This window comes from Numenius arquata, chromosome Z (assembly GCF_964106895.1).
Source record: "Numenius arquata chromosome Z, bNumArq3.hap1.1, whole genome shotgun sequence".
NCBI classification, from domain to species: Eukaryota; Metazoa; Chordata; class Aves; order Charadriiformes; family Scolopacidae; genus Numenius; species Numenius arquata.
Window position 1 is genome coordinate 26,139,109 of NC_133616.1, and position 19,617 is coordinate 26,158,725.

Sequence of the window (19,617 nt, forward strand, 5' to 3'; positions counted from 1 at the left end):
GATATTTAAGTGTTAGCGCTTTTTAAGATTGCCCATTATCAACAGCATTATCATGTATTAAAGTATCATTAAAATTTTGAGTAATTGGGGCTAATACCTTGGATTGTATGAATCTGTTTCTTCCACTGCTGTCAGCAAGTGGCCTCTGCAGACATGATCGCCCTTTACTCTGTAGTCTGCTGCCAGCTCACTTGATGAGTTTGCAGCTCAGCTCAGTCGTGGCTGACAGCGCTGATTGGGGCGCAGTACGCACTCTGCTCCTTTTATTACAGACAGTAATTAAAGCAGCTCGCCTTGCCACTTCCATAACAAACACAGCATAATGCCCTAATTATGACTTTATTAATTTAAGTCAGGATTTAATGATTTTAAAAGTGATTTATATTGTTTTTCCTGTTCAGAACAAATGAAATCTGTAGGTTAAATTAATACAGGCTTTTCATCATTGCAAAGTTAAAAAGCTAGTTACCAGTAAATTCTTTTCATTAGAATAACATCTGAAATTTTAAGCAGTAAGGTAAACAATGATTACCCATCAAAACTGGCTGATGTACAATAAAGTAACATTTTTAGTCTTCAAATCTAGTTTTTAAAGATAAGCTAAAGATAAATTGTTGAAAAACAACTTACTCCCTTTATATAGTGGGTTCACAACTATTTGTTGATGCAACATCAGCTTCTGTTCAATGGCAATGAAGGGAATGTAGATAGTTTTGTCAGTACCTGTTTTATACATCATGAAGAAGAATTTTAAACAGCATACGCTATGAATGTTTAAGTTTAGATCATTGACCTCAAACAAGTTTTTAAATGTTGTCATATTGAAATGTAATTTTGATACTACTGATTTTTTCACCATGATTTTAGTAATCAGATATGCTACATTAGACTGTTTTTATGAAGTGTACTCTTGTTTCATTTTTAGCTTTGCAAGCTTCAAGTTTGCTGCTTTTAGAAAAAAATGCTTTTGACTAAAATATGGGGGGTTGATTTCAATTTCAGTTACGTGGGTAGGAATTATTAGCATGGCTTAAATGCTAATATTGATTTTTAATAATTTTTTTTAAACTTGATTTAAGCAATTCAGTCCTGGGGAGTTGTTGGAAGGAGGAAGGTGTTGCCCTAACCATTTTCCTTTCTGTCATGTTAGATTTTTCAATTCCCCTTCTCTGTATTTTTCCCTTCTAAAAACATTGCTATCTCAAACAGTAGTGCAGCATAGCACATTCTTTTGTACTGCTTCTAAAGCTAAGCAAACAGGTATAACAACTTAATTTAAGTCTAGAGGGACCCAATATTTGAATGGTCTGGATTTGTTTAATTATTGTTGACCTTGTTACCCTTCAAGCATTTTAGTAACCACTTTATTGTCTTGGGGAGGAAGCTGAATCTCAGGTAGTGTATGAAACACCTGATTTGGAAGTATAAAACTGTTGCCTTCAGATCCGTGAACAAAGGGGTTTTTTTTATATGCAATACTAATTTATCAGCTCCATGATAATTATTAGAAAACAATTTTCATTTCCTGCTATATTTCTAAGTAGTAATTCCCCCAAAGACAAAAGGGTAATCTACTAATTGGTAGTTGTAGTATTATTAAAAATGAACAAGGCAGATTTTAATAATATTCACTAGCTATTAGCACAGAGCAACATAAGCCAACATCGCCAGGGTGAACAGAACCTTACTGTATGAAGAATACTGTCTCTGAAGTCCATTGCTTGTAAGATACTCACTATGACCAAAGGTGTCAGGATGTAATAGCTTTTCTCTAGAAACTTTTCAATAGTTGAAATATTTGTGGATATTATAGGTCATATTTCTAGGTGGTTTGATTTAGAAGAATTAACAAAGCAATAAATTCAATGCATTGATTTTTTAATATTTTTTAAAGCAGTATTACTTTGCAAAAACATATAATAGCTCATCAAGATTCTGTTAATCATAGGTGGAATAGTCTGAAAGTTTCTTTATATGAAAGGATGTCTGCACTTTTCTGAAATATCATAAGCTTGATGCATGCAAGTAATATTTGTAATGTTTTATACGTTCACATTTTTGTTTGGCTGTTTTGCTGGTTTAGATTATATGTGATGATTTATTGTGTAATGTGATAGAAAAATTTTGTGTAGCCTTGCATAAGCTACTACTTCTGCCATCTTAGCTGAGTTTTTTTACAATGAGGAAATACTGTCTTAAAACCCATTTAATAAAACTTTGAAATGTTAATATAGAGTATTGCCTAGGTAGATTTCTTTGGTGGTTTTACATGTCTCTTAAATATTTTATTTTCAATATGTAGTGATTCAGAGGACATTAAAAAGAAAGCAAAGGGAATCTCCAGAAAGAGAAGCACATCCAGTTCCTCTGATACAGAGTCTGCTTCATCGGAAGAAAGTTCTTCAGACTCCAAGTCAGAATCAGACTCTAAAAGTGACTCTGAGCCTGGAAAATCTAGAAGTGCTACCTCTAATAAGGTATATCTTGTTTTTTAAAAACCCCCGTAAAATATGAAAAGATGCATCTAACCATCTATACATGTTTGTTCTGCAGGAATGGAGATTGGTAATGGTTTTATGGTTATCTAAAAATCCAGAATTTCTGGAAAAAAATTTTGACCTTTCATAAAAAGACAAATCCCAAAGCAGTTTGATAGGTTAAGCAAGTAAGAATATTTTATAACAAAAAGCATTTCACTGTTGATTGTTTTATATTTTTACTCCAGATAGATGAAGAATAATAGAACCTAACTATTTTTTTAAATTACTGTTGAACTGGTGAAAGCATAGTACATGGATGGTTCACAAAAATATTACCCTGATTTGGAATTATTATATTAAAATGGGATCGTAAAGTATAACTACTATAGGACCTGTGTCTGACAGGAAACAAAACTAAGACAAATGTTAGTGCATTGTTTCTTAAGAGTTTGAAGACATTCTAGTAGAACCACCAGCTTCGTTTTAAAATTTCCTGTTAAAAATCAGAATAGTGTAGTTAATGCACCTATGTATATGCTTGAGGTATATATATAGATTAGAAGAATCAATATTCTTAATGAGTAATCAACTTTTTATTGTTCTCTGCATTTCATAGGAATAAAGCTTATAAAGGGTTCCATTACCTCAAATTGTATTAGCTTTCTTACAATATCTAAAACGTAGCAAACTTTCAAATATGTCTTTTTTAAGTTGGATTCAGAAGTGTATGAAGATGTGCAAAAGTGTTCAACAGAGCCATTCATGTGTCAGCTAAGTTTTAATTGCTTACCTTAGTGAAGAAAAAGAAGTTAAAAATTCATTATACTCAAGCTAACATTATATAGCTAGAGCTAATAGTGTGAATTTGTTAGTTTCTCAACCTACATTTCATTTAAAAAATAAGAAAAAGGAGGAATTTTATGCTAAATCTGTTAAGGTAGAAGAGTAGAAGGATTTCTGAAACTTATTTTTCTGTTACCAAGTATTTCCTGTGCATTCCTTTCTATATATTTATTAAAAATTTGAAGGGTAGAATTGTAGCTCGGAAGTTTCCATTTTAATACTGATGTGTGGTTTTGAAAATTAAATGATGCTCTGATGCATTAAATTAAGCCAAGACATTTCAGTCTGGACTCCTGTGTAGATTGCTGCATAGACAAAACAAACACTGTTTGTTGCATTTAGTGGAATTGTAGAAGCTGGTGGACAGGTGTGTTTTGAAGAGTTAAGAGGGAGGGCCAAAGCTTTATTAAGCTACTTAGATGTGCGTTTCCTTTAACTGGGGAGGTGAGGCTCTAAATCTGGAACATATGTTGTACGTGGTCTTTGTTTTGTAACTTTATAGGCCCACCTGGGGACTCTGAGTTGTAACCTTAACCCTTAATCTATTCCCTTGTTCTACTAAGTAGAACAAAAGATTAAGTGGGACTGTAGTATTTGAGAAATGGAGATGTGTTTCCATGGTTTGATCATTGTTTCTTGTCCAAGTGCCACACTGGGTCATGCACCTATGTCAAAGTTTTTTCTAGTAGAGAAGCCAAACTGGATCTTGCCAAAAAATGGTAGCACAACAAATGTAACCTAAGTCTTCTCAGAATAAAATCCTTTGATGCTAAATGGGAACTGAATTAATTCTAACAGGTTGCAGCTTCTCGTATTAGTACAGTATTTTTTCACCAGAAAGTAATAGATACTCTGACCTGCGTAGTTCTGAGCAGCCACTGCAAAAACATATTCAAACAATTGTGTCTTCTCACTGCTGCATTTGTCCATTTTTCTCAGGATATCAGCACCATTTTTCATGGTTTCTTTCACTACAGTTATCTAAACTGTTCTGGTTCTTTCGCAGGATATGCGAGGACTACTAGCATAAAGAAGCTTTTGTATTGTAAAACAGCAGTCGAGAATGTGTGAAGTCAAATATACTGAATAATATGAGAACTGGAATGTCAAAGAAGCTTGGGATTGTTTTGTTGAAGTCAATGGAAAATTGTCAAGTCCATGGATTTTAAGAGAAGAGAAAGAACATTGCAGTGGTCCTTAAGTCTTACTTGATTAAGAAGCACCTAAAATGAAATGTGTTAGGAACAAAAAGTATTTATAAGCAATTGGCAGAAGACTTGTTCAGATTCAAAGGGCAGAACTGAAAAATTGCAAAGCTTTTAAACATTACAAAAAATAATAAAACAAATAGGAATGGGCTTATATGCATGGCAGCAAGAAAAAAAACAAGGAGGTTATTGAAAAGAAAAGATAGCATAGAGCTTACTATGCAAAAGCTAAATGTCTATGTTCCTTAAATTCTTTTTTACTAAGAAGTTAACACAGTTAATGTAAGGGCAACAGTTGTGGCTGATGGACTGTTAACAGCAATGGTCATGTATGAAGGGGGCAGGAGGAAGTTAATTTAACGCTCTTGAACATAGTGGACTGCTTCAGTGTACTTTATTAATCTCTAGGACCATGAAGTTAGTTTCCGTCTAAGCCATGTTGGATGCCTGCACTTATACTTGAAGTGTTTCTGATACTTGGTTGTATTCAGAAGCATAATTGGACATGGGGGAGGGGAGAAGAATCACAGGCATTTTTTGTGAAAGGTGATTGTTATGCTAACTAGCTTAATAGTTTTTGTTTGTTTTTTTTTTTGGAGAGATACCTGTTTTGAGTCCAGTGATGACTGATAGAGCTAACTGATGATAATCTAGATAAGCCCTTCCAAGCTGGAAAGAAAAGCCATTGTTAACAAACTTTAAAGAACGTTATAGAGAAAGTCTTGCACAGAGCCATTGTGTTAAGGTACATTTTACAAGAGCCACCCATGTTTATTTTATTTCTAGGAAAATCCTGGAATTTTTCTGCTACCTGACTTATTTTCAGGCCAACCAGGAAGCAGACTGTTTCAGTCAGGCTCTCAGAAATGCATGGGTTTGTTCTGATAGATTTTTATTGGGAAAGCCATTGCTTATATTTTTCAGCTACAGGGTATTCTTAATTTGGTCAGTGTATATGGGAAGATGATTCATTGGGATTTCCTTTCCTTTTAAATAAAACTGAAAAGGTGTTCTCAAATTCATATTGATAAGAGTAGGCTCTATTTTTTTTTTATAGCTTCTGAATTTGCCACACATTATGAACTGTGTTACATAGCTGATGTTTTGGGTGATGTTTACTGTTCTGTATGTTTTGTTGGGTACCATTGCCATGTTCAGCAGAATTTTTATAATAAAAAAGGTTTGATTGCCCTCACATGGGTGCTTAATTTGTGCATACATCCATGCATTTACTAGAATTAAAATAGGGTACAAAATCTTCAAGTTAATTTCCCTGAACATATAATTAATGCTTTCATGTTTTTTCTCTTGAAGAATCATTTTGAAAAAGCTGTTGTATTCACTGTAATTGAGCTGCAGTGAACAGAAAAGTCACTCTCTTGTACTGCAGTGTTTTATATCATTTTGAAATATGGATAGTTTGAGGTGTTCAGATACATATTATACTGTAAGCATAAATACTGTAGAGCTAAAGTGCAGATTTGAGGATGATGCATGTATAAGTAGGTGTCTCTACAGTGGGATTTTAAAATCAGCTACTGTTAACCTCCTTATACAAGTATAATACAGTCACTCAGCTGTTAAAATCTTGATCCACTATTTAAAAAATATACAAAAACAAATTGTCTATCTTTCTGCCTGATCTCTTTTTCAAGTGCTAACACAATGGAAACAGTGGGTGATCTGTCAATGCATTTGGATTGTCAATGATGGTTTTGTATAAATATTGGGAGGATAAGAAATAAAATTCGCACAGCAAAATATGATTTCATCTGCCTTTTCTCTGCAGCTCCATGGCTCATGCTGCGGTGTGAAATTCTCATTTTACACACTTTGCAGGCGGAGCACATGAATTATGCATTGAGCAAGAGAAATCTCCTGCTTCAAGTCCTATATGCATTTACCAGGTTCTATCTCTATTACCAAGATGAATTGCAAATGGAGAAATGTTTGATGGAATATAGCTTAACTTCTTTGTTTAGTATTCCTGTTTTCCCATAGCGGGCTCTCTTGGTAGGAAACTGTTTGGGTTATATTGAAGACTTAGTTTTAAGAAAAAAGCTGAAAAATTATGTTACAGAGAAATGCCAGATACGTCAGAGCCTTTTTATTGTCTTGATTTGGAATGCAAAGCTTTTTTCATTCAATAGAAATATCTGTTGGTACTGTGTGTTGCAGTCATTGGCTGTTTATTATTCCTAGAAAGCCAATCAATTTTCTTTTCTTGGAAAAACCAAATTAAAAAATAATCATGTTTGTAATAGGCAAGACCCATGTAAATAGGTTTCTTTGGTGTTTTGCACAGAATTGCACACAATTAATATATATACCATATATAAAAATATACACATAAACACAATTATTTTCATATTTTTATATATATATATATGTATAGCATCCATACACATGCATATAAGTAGCTGAATATTTACTTAGGGTTGATACACTTGACTGAAGTAGAAAATAAGATGTGATCATACTTCAACATTAGCTTTATCTTGATTTAGTTGGCTTCTGATTTTACATTTCCCAGATGGTAGGGTTGGGTTTGGGGTTTTCTTGTTTGAAGGGTCTTTCTTGTTTGTTTGTTTCTAGAATAAACTGATGTGCTGAAGTACAATATTCTGATAAAGTGGGAGTTTTTCTTACCATGCATTACCTCGATGTAATAATTCTGTACTTGTACCATATATTAGGACCATTTTATTTTATTTTGGAGTGTAAGAAATAAATTCTCTTGAAAGATTTCCCCCCCATTTTTAAAGAAGAATTATGTAGTAGATTCAAAATAATATCAGTACAGGAGTGCGTTTTATCTTATAAAATTACATATCAAGCTTTGCGATATGCACTTAGTAACTACTTTAGAATGGCAAAATAAGTAACAGAAAAAACAATCTGAAGAATACTATTGGTGTTATTTGTGATGTAGAATGTCCTATCTTAATAGTCTTCGGTAAACAGATTAACAGTAAGGGGATTTCTTGGCTCTGACTCCTAATTTTTTTTAAACATCTTGACTTAGCAATGCTGCCATTAGAAGAACTGAAGCATATTCAAAATTCTCATCCTTGTGCTATACCCTCTCATGTGGGTGAGCGACTTTTTATAGATTTTAATTGGCTGCATAATAAAAGAGAATGGAGAAATTCCATCTCTACTGGAATAATTAGCAAATATAGAACTCTAGCTAAAAATAGCCTTTGAACCTTAATCATAGTTGAAGTAGAACTGTATCTTATGGATAAGTGGATGTAGGGAGTGAAAGAGTTCAGAAATTGAGGGTTTTTAAAAAAAAAAAATATTGCATTTTGTTTAACCATGTTCTCTTTTAGTCTGTTCCAGTGTCTGAAGAGTTTGTACTGTAGCAAAAAAGTTGTGCTGCAGATAAAAGCTAAACCCCTGATTCAAGGCTAAATATTCACCAGATCATACTATGAAAAGACTTGGAATTCATTAAACGAATTATCATGAAATTGTTTCTCTGACACTTCATAGACATGAGTAATTCAAGTAGAACCTGTAGCTTATGCAGTATACTATTTATCGTTATTTCACAGATATTTTTAAAAAATATAGCCAAAAGAAGCTTAGTGGCTTGCTAGTAATCACACTGGAGGATTAAAATGAAGTCTGGTAGATGTGGCCAGAATGGAACTCAAGAGAGCCGGTTCTGCAGCAGAGCCCCTCACTATATGCCTGGGCAAGGCATATAAGGAATGGAGTAACATTAGCACCATTTTCAAGATTTTTTGTAGTATTTCCTTTGTCTGGAGGAGTTCTGTGTTTCAGATAAATCAGTGGTAGTTGAACACTCAAATACCATAGTGTTGTGATTTAACCCCAGCCAGCAGATCGGACCACACAGCTGCTTGCTCACTGCCCCCGGTTGCGATGTGGGAGACAATCAGAAGAGTAAAAGTGAGAAAAAACTTGTGGGTTGAGATAGACAGTTTAATGGGTAATGCAAAAGCTGCACATTCAAGTAAAGGAAAACAGAGAATTCATTCACTGTTTCCCATGGATAGGCAGGGGTTCAGCCATCTCCAGGAAAGTTGAGCTCCGTCACGTGTAAAGGTTACTTGGCAAGGCAAATGCCATCACTCCAAATGTGATTATCCCTTCCTTCTTCTTCCCCCAGCTTTATATGCTGAGCATGACATCATATGGTATGGAACCCAGCTGTATCTCCTCCCAACTTCTTGTGCACCCCCAGCCCTCACTCGCAGGGCGGCGTGAGGAGCAGAAAAGGCCTTGATCACTTAGCAACAACTAAAAACATCAGTGTTTTACCAACAGTATTTCTCATCCCAAATCCAAAACATAGGCCTATACCAGCTGCTAATAAATTTATCTCTATCCGAACTGAAATGATGACGCAGTGATAAGGACTGTTGAAATATGTTGATTTAAAAATAATTTTAAAAATAGTGGCTTTCATTCTTCTCTGTCCACAATATTATTCTCCTCACAGAATATCTAAAGCACATCTGTAATGATCATAAAAGTGACAACTGTCTACTTGAGCCATGGGTTTTTTGGAAGAAAACAATAAGCAATGTCATTTTGGCTCAGGTCAAGGCTGATAGTCGTTAACATCAGTGGCTTCAAATAGTGAGAACAGTAGCTATGTTCTTCCATATTCTGTGAAGGGAATGGTGGAATTTCTCCTCAAAATGGGAGAAAGAAGACTAAGCATTATTGTTAGTTTGCAACTGACTCTGAGGCTGAGAGTCTAGAAGAAAGGAAATGCACTTTCAGAAAAGAGGGGTCATTTTATTCTATGGTGATAGTTAAAGAAAGTGATTCTAGCTGCTGAGTTTTTGAGAGGACTCCAAGCTCCTCTAGGAATTTGTATCCTGAGTGCTTGAAGAGACCATTGCATCTTGCAAAAAATGCCCAAGAAATGGAGCCCAAACAGGCACACAGATTTACTGATTTATTTAGACCTGTTCATTTATTAGAAAAAGTAAAAGAATAATATATGTATATGCACTTGGTTGTCACATGCTGTTGAAAAGGCAACTGGTAAACTAGAACTTTCACAGAAGCATGACTCCCGGAAAGGCTGCGTTTAAATTATTTGCCATACCTTGGGTAGTAGCAATGTCCTAAGGGCTAAAGGCAGTTGACAGGTTCTCTGAAAGAATGACAAAGCCTTATGTCCAGCGAGTGAGCCAGAGAGAGCAAAAGAAGGAGTTGTTCAGCTGATCCAGATGAAGGATGCTTAAGAGTGGGTAAGAATAGCATGGTGACAAACTGTCTGATAAGCATCCAGCAGGTAATGTGTCGAGGTTCTAGCTACATCCAAAGACCGATCGTTGTTACTAAACCCCCCTAGTGGGAGTCTAAACCCTCCTAGTGGGAGTCCATGTTGAACTGTGACACACTAAATTCTGTCCTGAATCATCGCTGCTTGTGTTCTGTAGGTATGATCAACACTCACTCTTAGTAGATGTGTTTAGAACTTTATTTAACTGTATTGAAACAAATTTTATTGAAATACTGTTTGAGTCAGTGAGATTACTCTATTACTGCTCTATACTTCACTTAAAGTACTGCCAGGCCTTATTATTAGAACTCATCTTAAGGCTTAAAATTGAAATGTTTTTGTGACAAAAATCAACTTTTTATTATTTGTCCAGCAACTGAGTAAAATCAGAGGACAGGATTCCATTCTCCTAGATAAGTGCAAATAACACTGCTTTCTGATTGAACAAATTTTGTCATGTTTTTCATATGGAAACAGAAATGTTAGTAGCCAAGTCTTTTTTTCTTAAAAAAAAAAAAAAAAAAAGCTTCTATCTCTACGAAGTGTCTGATCTGTCACCAAAAGTTGTCTTTGAGTAGCAACTACTTTAATATTAAACAGAAGCATGGGCTTCAGAGTAGTAAATGGTAAATGTAACTCAAATGTGGAGTTTATGTTCAGCTTACCTGTATAAAGAAATCGTTCTCACTAGGTGAATTTTCTGAATTCCGAGGCCTGAAAATGGGTACATTTTTCTCATTTTTCTTTTACAGCAGAGAAAATTCACTTTGCTTTATAAAAAAGTATTGAAGACTTTTCTTTTGCTGATATGGTAAAATATGAAATATTCATGTATTTTGACAGAAAGAAGAAAAACCAGTGCAAGATAGAAAAGCTCCAAGTAAACAAGACGTGTTTCTCTTAGATTTAGATGATTGTAAGTATCTTGATTAAACTTCATTTTTCCCATGGCATAAATTCAATTCAGTTAACTCAATGAATTTTAAATGCCTGAAACATTGATTCTGTTCATTTATTGTACCAGCTTCCTGACCAAAAAAAAAAAAAAAAATTATGAACTTACTTTTAAGCATAATTATTATAACACGTGATTTTGTTTTAGAACTGAGAAAGTTTAAAAATTTGGAATGTATTGGTATGTGAAGCATCTATTTTGAGAATTTTTGTATGTCTGGATTTGTTTTCTGTTAAAGTGGGCTTACTTTCTCAGATGCCAGTGGGTGTTACTTCTACGACATCTGTGCAACCTGTGAACTAATTGTGGTACTATAACAAGATACTAAAAATCACAGGTTTTGGAGAACAAGGTAAAATGTAATATTGAAAGGGTGGGATAGAGCTGGCAGTGGCTTTTGGCTATGCTTTATGGTTCCATTCTTCAAGTTTGCTTCTATAGTTGCAACACAAGTTAGAATTGCATTAGTAAGTACTTTGCACATAACTTGTAAATGAAAATGTGTTGCACAGTATGGATCAGACTGAAGAATAAAATAGAGGAAAAAATGGGAAAGGAGTTTAATGTAAGTAACATAGTCTATACATGTATATCGGATGTATATTTTCATTGTTCAATTGGGGCCATATGTCTGAAAAAATAATCTGCTATTAAGAAACATATATACAAGAATAAAATAACTAGATCAAGGCATAAAGCATTTCTACACTTGATGAAAATAACTCATTGTCTTTCCCAGTATTTTAAAATTTTTTAAAGTAAGTATCAATTGCCTTTTTGCTTCTAGTCTGTCCTGTGGCAACTCCTGTGGCAGTTCCTACAGCAGCTGTTTTGTCCCCAAGTTTAGCAGCAGACCTAGAGGGATTAAGTCTGTCGAGTTCATCAGTCATTGATGTAAGTACCCTTTAAAAAGTGGGGTAGGGTGTGTGGGATTCTTAATTTAAGCATTTCACATGTTTTTGAGGCAGTCATTAAACTGATTGTTTAAAAGTGCTCTTACATATAGAGGTCTTTTATGACCTTCTGTTTTACATGCAAGTCTGGCAGCTTTTTTGATCTGTAATAATTACATTCTGAAATGTAGAGTAAAGTAGCAGTATTGCATGTCTGAGAAGGATGCCTTCAAGGCTTGTTAACCTTCTCTTTCAATCTGTTTTTTTTGCTGCCTAAGGGAAACTTTAATTCACAAATTAAGTATCCAAACTATACAAATCTTTAAAATCATCTAGTTGCTACACTATCAAAAATACACTACAAGAAAATCACATACCTGTTAATCCTCAGCCTGTTTGTTTACCGTACATGCCTCCAATTACGACATTTTGCTACTTGGAAGTAATTTTTCATGAGTATACAGAGCATAGCTCCTGGGTGCAAATAAAAAGGTATAGATTTACAATCAGTGGTGTATCAGTATGTGTCATGATTCATTCTGTTAGTGCTTTCTGCTTTGTAGCACTTTCCATTAGGGAATCTCAAAACTGTAGATATAATTAAGGTTAGCAAAGTCATAGAGGTAGAGGGCATTCATTTGTAGGGGGCAAGGATAGTTGTTTGTGGTGTTCTTTTTTGGTTGGTTTATTTTTTTTTTTAAGTAATTTTGTGTGTCCTATTTAAATTTGCAATTTAGTAAGGAAATGCAGCAGTGCAACATATGATACTTACCCTTATGAAAGTGGATGGGAGTGAGTAGAAAAAATACCAGAGGCGCAGGCATTTTTTAGCCTAGCCCTGTTTCTAATGAGGCTGGTATATAGAACCTATACTACAACTTTAATAATTGCTGGTAAAGTACTTTGTGCTGACTTTGGGAGCAATACTTTTGGAAAATCATTCCCCTTACGTAAGGAAGGTTCATCAATGATTTAACTCAAGAAATAAAAGGTCTCAGCTGATGATTCTGTTTCATGTTTACAGGCTTTAAAATTTGGTGTTGAAAAGGTAGACTTTCAGATAATTTTTTGGATATTAGCCTTACCTAAGAAAATTGTGATGCAATTTAAGTTTAAAGTGGAGCAGTAACAATCTGTGGAAGTGCAGTTGCTTTACCTGATCCATAGTCGTTCACCTGTCACACAGTCTGAAAATGCCAGAAATGCTCTTCCAAGTTATTTTGCAGTGCACTATGCAGTGTTAAGCGCGAGCCTGAGTTTAACTACAACTGTGTTATTATTCCTGTGATTGCAATCCCACAATTGCTTCTTTGCCATCCTTTATGGCTTTGACAGCTCAAAGCATAGCCAATCATCTGTTTTCCTGGCTCTGGGTTAGCTTAAGAATGACTTCGGTTTCTATGCTTTACTTCAGAGTTACCATCTTTGAGGGTAAGTTAAAGATAGCAATCAGTAATGTTGGATGCTTGAGATCACCCCTTGTTTGCCAGTGTCTTTAGTCCTTTCATCATCTACAGTAGATGAATACGTGTTCCACTCACACATTCATGCTTGCTTTCCTCATGATTGCCACTGTTCCTTTGCTAAATTGCTTCTCCCCATTCTTCAGAAGGTAGCTACAATGAAATGGAGGTGTTAGAGAGGAAGAGCTAGAAGGTGTGGGCTCAACAGTGGAAGAAGTTCTGCATGAAAGGGTTGCTTCTGCAGAAAGCCTTTTTCTTCGTACTGCTGAGTTCCTGGTAAAACATGTAACCAGCAAAGAAGCTGGAACATTTCCTCATAGTCCTCGCTCTGGAAGCAACTCAAATCACATAAGAACTAATTGTTGCTCTCTGGATAGTGAATACGTGTTTTGGCCTGTATTCTATTTCCAGATCTAAGCTCAGCTCTCATTGCTGTTGATAATAATTGCAGACGCACATGAAGTCTTTTGCTGAGTTTTGTGAACCAGAAAGCAACAAAAATTAAACACTAAAGTTAAAAATTGTTCTTTCAAGTGATATTCTTGTATTGTAAAAAGTCTTGCATGGAAGTAGTTATATAACTACTGTCACGTGTTGTTCAGCACCATCAGGTAATTTGCTAAAAATGAAAACATAAAAACAGCTTTTAAGGTTTTATGTGGGAATGTCCCTCTTAAAATAGTATTTTGAATTTAATCTGTGATTACTAATTCTAAAAATAAGGAGGATAGTTGTCATTCTTCAGAAAACTTTTTCTTCCTTCAATGGGAGAGAAAATGAATTTAACTCTAGGGCACATGCCAAACTAACAGTGAGAAATTAATTTATTACTAGCCAATGGAGAGCATGGAGTAAAAATAGATAAGTACAGTATATGACCCTAATATCAAAGAAATGTAGCAGCCACTTATCTTGGAATATGTCAGGCAGTCTATTATTCAAATCATTCAGCACTGTAATTGGATACAGCTTTTAGAAAACTTATAACTCCAGATTCATAGCTGTTGAACATTATAGAAAGCATAAATACAAGAATGGTTTTACAGTAATCGTATGGGTCCCTTTAAACCTACAAAACCAAAATATCCTTGAGTAGAAACTGCAGTGCACAACCTGATGCTTTGTCCTGTGGCTCATTTGTTTTTATGATTCGTGTTTACATATAGCACATTTCCCCCTAGTATAAACGCACACATGCATGTTATAGTTTGTTCCAGGAAAACCAAAATTCTCTGGTAATTTATGGATAACTTTCTTCCAAGTGGATGCAAAACATAGTACATCCTTGTGCATGCTTCTGCCCTGGTACATGTAGTCCATATTCAGGTAGCGCAACTGAACCAGGTAGCTGATGTAGCCAGAGGCTACTATGGGGCTTTTTGGGATGTGCACACAAGAGAAGTCAGACCTAAGTGCTTGGGAAAGTGCTGCATTTGGAGTTGATCAAGTTTTAGATAGATACATTTGTAGGCTTGAGCCATACTTGAAGATATGGTGCCAATGAAAAATAGGAGGCGACAGAAAGCTGCAAGCTGTCAGTGTAAAGATGTTGTCTGAAAACACTGGAAATGGGTGTTGTCCCCAAATGGGAGGTTATAAAGTGAGAGGAGAGGGACCCTGAGTATGCTGCATATGATAATTAGCTGGTAAAAATGGCATATAATTAAAAAAATAAAATTAGTGGGAAGGTAATACTGCTTTGGTAGGAAGATATTTGTTACAATTCAGAATAGTGTTAGTGCAAGGGAAAACTGACAGCTGGATATGAGTCCTGACAGTAGGAGCAGTTGGTTGGGGCAAAAAGTGTGGAGAAGTATCAGCCGAGTTGAGTAGGTTTTGAGGGGGGAAGATTGTTTCCCCAGCCCCAAATAAAGGATAATTTGGAGGACAATTCAAGGGTGAATAAGAAGTTCCTGATAAAAGCATGTAGCAAAACAGGGGTAAACTCTTGTTGTAGTGAGGAGGTACTTATAAAAATATTTGATGCAACAATTTAGGGTTGCCATTAATTATTGTGCATATGGAATTATGGTATAATTGTAGAAGTGGTACTTCTTTACTGACTAAGGTTTTATTTGGCATGGTCGTTGTATTCTCTTGATAGTAGTTATTATCAATGATGTGCTTTTATTGTTTCCTACTACTTGGAGTTCCACAGAAACTGTTTAGGAAGGGAAGAGTAAATCATCTTGTTTTCTATCTCATATCTCCTACAGAACTTTTGACTAAGATCCACTTTGAGAACTTCTTTAGAGTGGCGATGCATAGAGCAGAAATAATAGCTTTTGACAAAAGTCAAGGTCGAGCTGCAGACCTGTCAAACCAGGTGATAAATACATTTAATTTCAAATTGATCACACTTACAGAATTCCTTGAGAAACAGTAAACATGAACACCCTCAATATTCAACTAGAGATATTTTCAGAATAGGAGAATACCTTTAAGGGTGCTTTAATTTCTGAGTTGTTGGAGGTGGTCTTCACAGGGGAAAACTTTCTTATCATTTAGGTTGCTTTGTCCTTTTAGGCTGTTTCTAATTCCACTATAGCAAGTGTTAAGACTGGCTCTGAAGTATATTCTTTTCCTTGTGTGAAGGATCTCTGCTTAGAAGTACTGGGAACACAACGATTGCAATAACTGATTATATCATGGCTCTAGTCTGGTATGGAGCTTGCAGGAAAAGTTAGCACGAGGTGCTTAAGAATTTGCCAAAGCCTTCAGTAGACGAATGAAGAGTAGTTCTTCCAAATAATTATTGGCATGCACTCAGCTTTGTGAGTTTTATTTTTTCAGAGCTTTGATAGCAGAAATTATTCCATAACTAGATGCATTTATGATTCATATAAGCTGTGGTCTGAGTTCTTATCTCAGGAATGGCTGCATCAGAAGAAACATTAACTTGTTAATGTCATGAGAGAAATGTTGTGCAATCAGTTCTGATAGCAGCAGACTGTGTGTGATGTGTGATGGTTTGACTAGATTCGTGGTACCCTTCTGCCCTGTGTTCTCAGAGAGATTCTGATAAAAAAATATTGGTTTTTAAGTAACTAGTTTTATATATCTGTAAATATACCCCATCACTCTTATGACACTTCTAAAATTTTTTTAGTCAGATGAAAGATGTTTCTTTTAAATCAGTTTTCAATGTTAGCCACATCTTTTCTTTTGTCAGAAGTTTTAGTGATTTTGTGTTAGGATAACACAGGCTTATGGTATCCTTGATATCATTTTATTGGTTTTTATAGTTTAGCATTTTCCCCTTTGTTTTTCAGTTTCCCATAAAACATGTCTTATCTTTTTGGTGTCTTGTGACAGGAGAGCTTTTTCTTATGCATTCGATATTTTCAAGGTACTTCTGAAGCCCACCTTTATTTACATAAAGATTGAAATGGGGAAGGTTTGTTGGGAGGAGTTGAAGAGGAGAGTGTGCCACAAGATAATTTACATGTATCCTATCCATGTGCATGCATGTAACTTGTTTGCCTTGTTGACCACACTCGCACACTGAGCAGAGATGGTTTTGTAGTTCTGCATGGTTTTCTCTCCATCTTCATTTCTTTAGATGGTACTTTCTTCATGTGGAACAGTTCAAAGTGTCTGCAGTGTCTCGATTTTCCCCTACTGTGTGCTCTAAAAGATTTGTAACTAGCATAAGGCTTAATTGAACCACTTTTTACAAATATTGTATGTTAGTAGGGTGCCTGGAAAAGTTTGTACCTATGAAGCAAGTGAAAAGGCATAGTCTTAAATTTAAGAGTTAAAAAGCAACTTTAGTTGTGCTGCCCAAAATTCAGCTATGCAGCTGATTAGGTGTGACTGATGCTTGTGGGAAGGTAGTGTGGTCCAGTGGATACAGAACTGGGTGTTACATATGGAAAATGAGTTCTATTTTTGGCTTACCACTTGCTGTGTGATCTGGAGGGATTAACTTAATCTTTTAGTTCTCCATCTGAAAAATGAGGATAATGATGCTTACTCACCTTGGGAAAGCACTTGGAGATCTACAAATGAATGTAGCTGCTCATCAGCAGATATTAACCATTGCCAAGACAGGAGGAGTGAAACAAAGACCCCCTACATACTTAATTTTATACTTCTGTGTTTATATAAATTTGCTGTATAAGAGGGTGTTCTTAAATTGGTAACATAGTATATGTTACCATCAAATATTTGAAAGATATAACGTCCTTTCAGAAATTGCTTCCACATACTTTTAAAAAAATGATAGCTTAAGAAAAGAACACCTGCTATGATACTATTTTTAGTGTCCTTTCACCTTTATTCTTTAATTAGAAATCCATTTATCGATATTGTGATAAGTATTAGTGACCAAGCCTAAAAAACGCCCGTCTTAACATTTTTTAAATGTACTGATACTTAACAAACTCTACACTTAAAAATTAAGACCTTTCAACTTCTTTTTTTAAAATAAGTTAGAGAATTTAATTTGGAAGTTCAAACATGATCTTTCTTCTGCATCAGAAACAAGTTTCTGATACAAGACACTGGCCCAAATAATAGTATGTCCAGTCTGAGAGGTATATTATATTATTACTATATATAATCTCATTGATTTAGTTGATTACTGTGTGTTTTAGTACTAGATATTCTCCAGATTGGGTCTTTTATTTCTGCTGTTATATATAATGTATACATTTGACAAGTTACATGTAAGTTATAAATTATATGCAATGTATAATGATATAAATATCATGTATAATAAGTTAGCAACTTGTGTATATTCATTAAATTGTATTCTGTATAACCAGGTCTTTGATTAACAGTAATGATCCTAATTCAATGCTATTTTGCTGTCTTGTTATTTTGGAGAGAAAACAATTAAACCAATATTCAAGTATTGTATTTAAGAATAAAAGTGCTAAAATTCCAAAGTAAAGTGCAATTGCAATATTAAAATCCTCCTTATAAAATAGAAATTAAATTGGGGGGGAGGGTTATTGCAAAAAAGAAACTCCTTTAGATAAGTTACTGGGAAGAGACCGTCGATCTTCTTTTGCCTTACATTAGAAGTCAGTACTGTCCTTAAAACTAATCCAACTGTTTTGAGACTGGAATGCTTAGATCTATGAGAGAATTTGAAGTTATGCTTCTTTTTCTTTCCAACATGAAAAATACATATATTATGCTCCTTAAAATAGGACTGCTGTAAACAGAGTTGGTACTAGGGGTTTGAAAACAAGCATGTGTAATGCATGATGATGGTTCCGTAAGTTATTTTTTAAATATGTAGTGTGGTAATGTATGTAAAATAGAGTGTGTCTGTATGTGTGTTATGCTACGTCACTCAGACAGAAGAGAGAGCTAACCTAAGCTGTATCTCTGTTTTATTTTGTGAATAAAACCTAGCTCTTAAAAATTTCAACCACATCTTTCTAAGGTAACATTTACCTCCTCACATCTTTAGCATCTATCAGACATGACATGGGACATATTCATTGACCCTAAAAATTTTCATCAGTCTCATGCACTGGAAGGGGGCAGCCCCAGCCAGACAAGAGGCTCATTTCAATTTTAACAGCTGTAATTAAAGGTTAATTCACTGAGTAAGGATTAACGAGGAAAGTACAAATGATAGGCAAGCAGCTGCCTTTATAATACAGGATTAGAACAATGCAATTACAATAAGAATTAGAAAAAATCAACTTCCTGAAAAGGTTTTGTAATGAATGAAATGTATTTCTCTGTTCTTAATTGTGGTACTTAAACATGAAGTCTCTGCAGCACAGTTGTGTTTTTTTGTTGTAGTAATAACACTTGATCAACAGTATGTCTAATAAGATAGTATGCCAGCTACAATGACAGCAATTGTTATATTGATAAATTTAATACTGTACTGTACTGAAAACCTTCAGGCTTACTTTTGTATTATAGCTATATATGCTACCCACATAGATGATTGCTTCGAGCTTTGTGATTAAAGATTTATTTCTCTTACTCTATTACAGTTGCTTATTTTAGCCAGTTTCTTTAAGCAACCTTAATATTATATTGAATTTTTAGAAAACATTGACTTAAAAGTTTCCCTTTACATTATCCCCACTTATTTTATGTGATGTGCTTAACATCTGAAAAATAATTTTATTTTATAGATCAATATATATCAGATACACTCTGACTTTAACATCCTATTGTAACTATATGTGTGTTGCAGTTGCAATAGTTAGTATAATTTAAAAGTTGGTATAATTAATGTTTTCACACAGTTCCATCTTGTGCAGTGCCAAATACATGGGTAGCACATGTATTAATGTAAAAATACATTGCAAAGTAAAGTTCTATTCACCACTTAGGAGTTTCCTTTAAAATTTCTGGCTTGTCAGTAAACATCAAATAGAGCTTTGTAATAAAAGGAAGCTGGGTAACATTCTGAATAAAGCATTAGACTACTGTCATTTCTTAACTTTGAAGCAGCAAATAATTGTGACAAAAAAGTCTTCCAACTTATCTCTGTATGCAAATAAGTAGTCTGGAATTTGTCAGAC

General features: G+C 34.7%; 1 protein-coding gene across 2 annotated transcripts in view; it reads left to right on the plus strand.

Annotated features, from left to right (window-relative positions):
• AP3B1 (adaptor related protein complex 3 subunit beta 1) overlaps window positions 1-19,617 on the plus strand; it is a 160,504-nt gene that overhangs the window by 96,199 nt on the left and 44,688 nt on the right. Inside the window, exons 20-22 of one of the 2 annotated variants that reach the window (XM_074166857.1) lie at window positions 2,303-2,477; window positions 10,647-10,719; window positions 11,546-11,652. In XM_074166857.1, coding sequence (XP_074022958.1) covers window positions 2,303-2,477; window positions 10,647-10,719; window positions 11,546-11,652 — 355 coding nt within the window. Of the gene's footprint in view, window positions 1-2,302; window positions 2,478-10,644; window positions 10,720-11,545; window positions 11,653-19,617 lie in introns of both variants that reach the window. The other variant, XM_074166859.1, reaches the window with a different exon arrangement.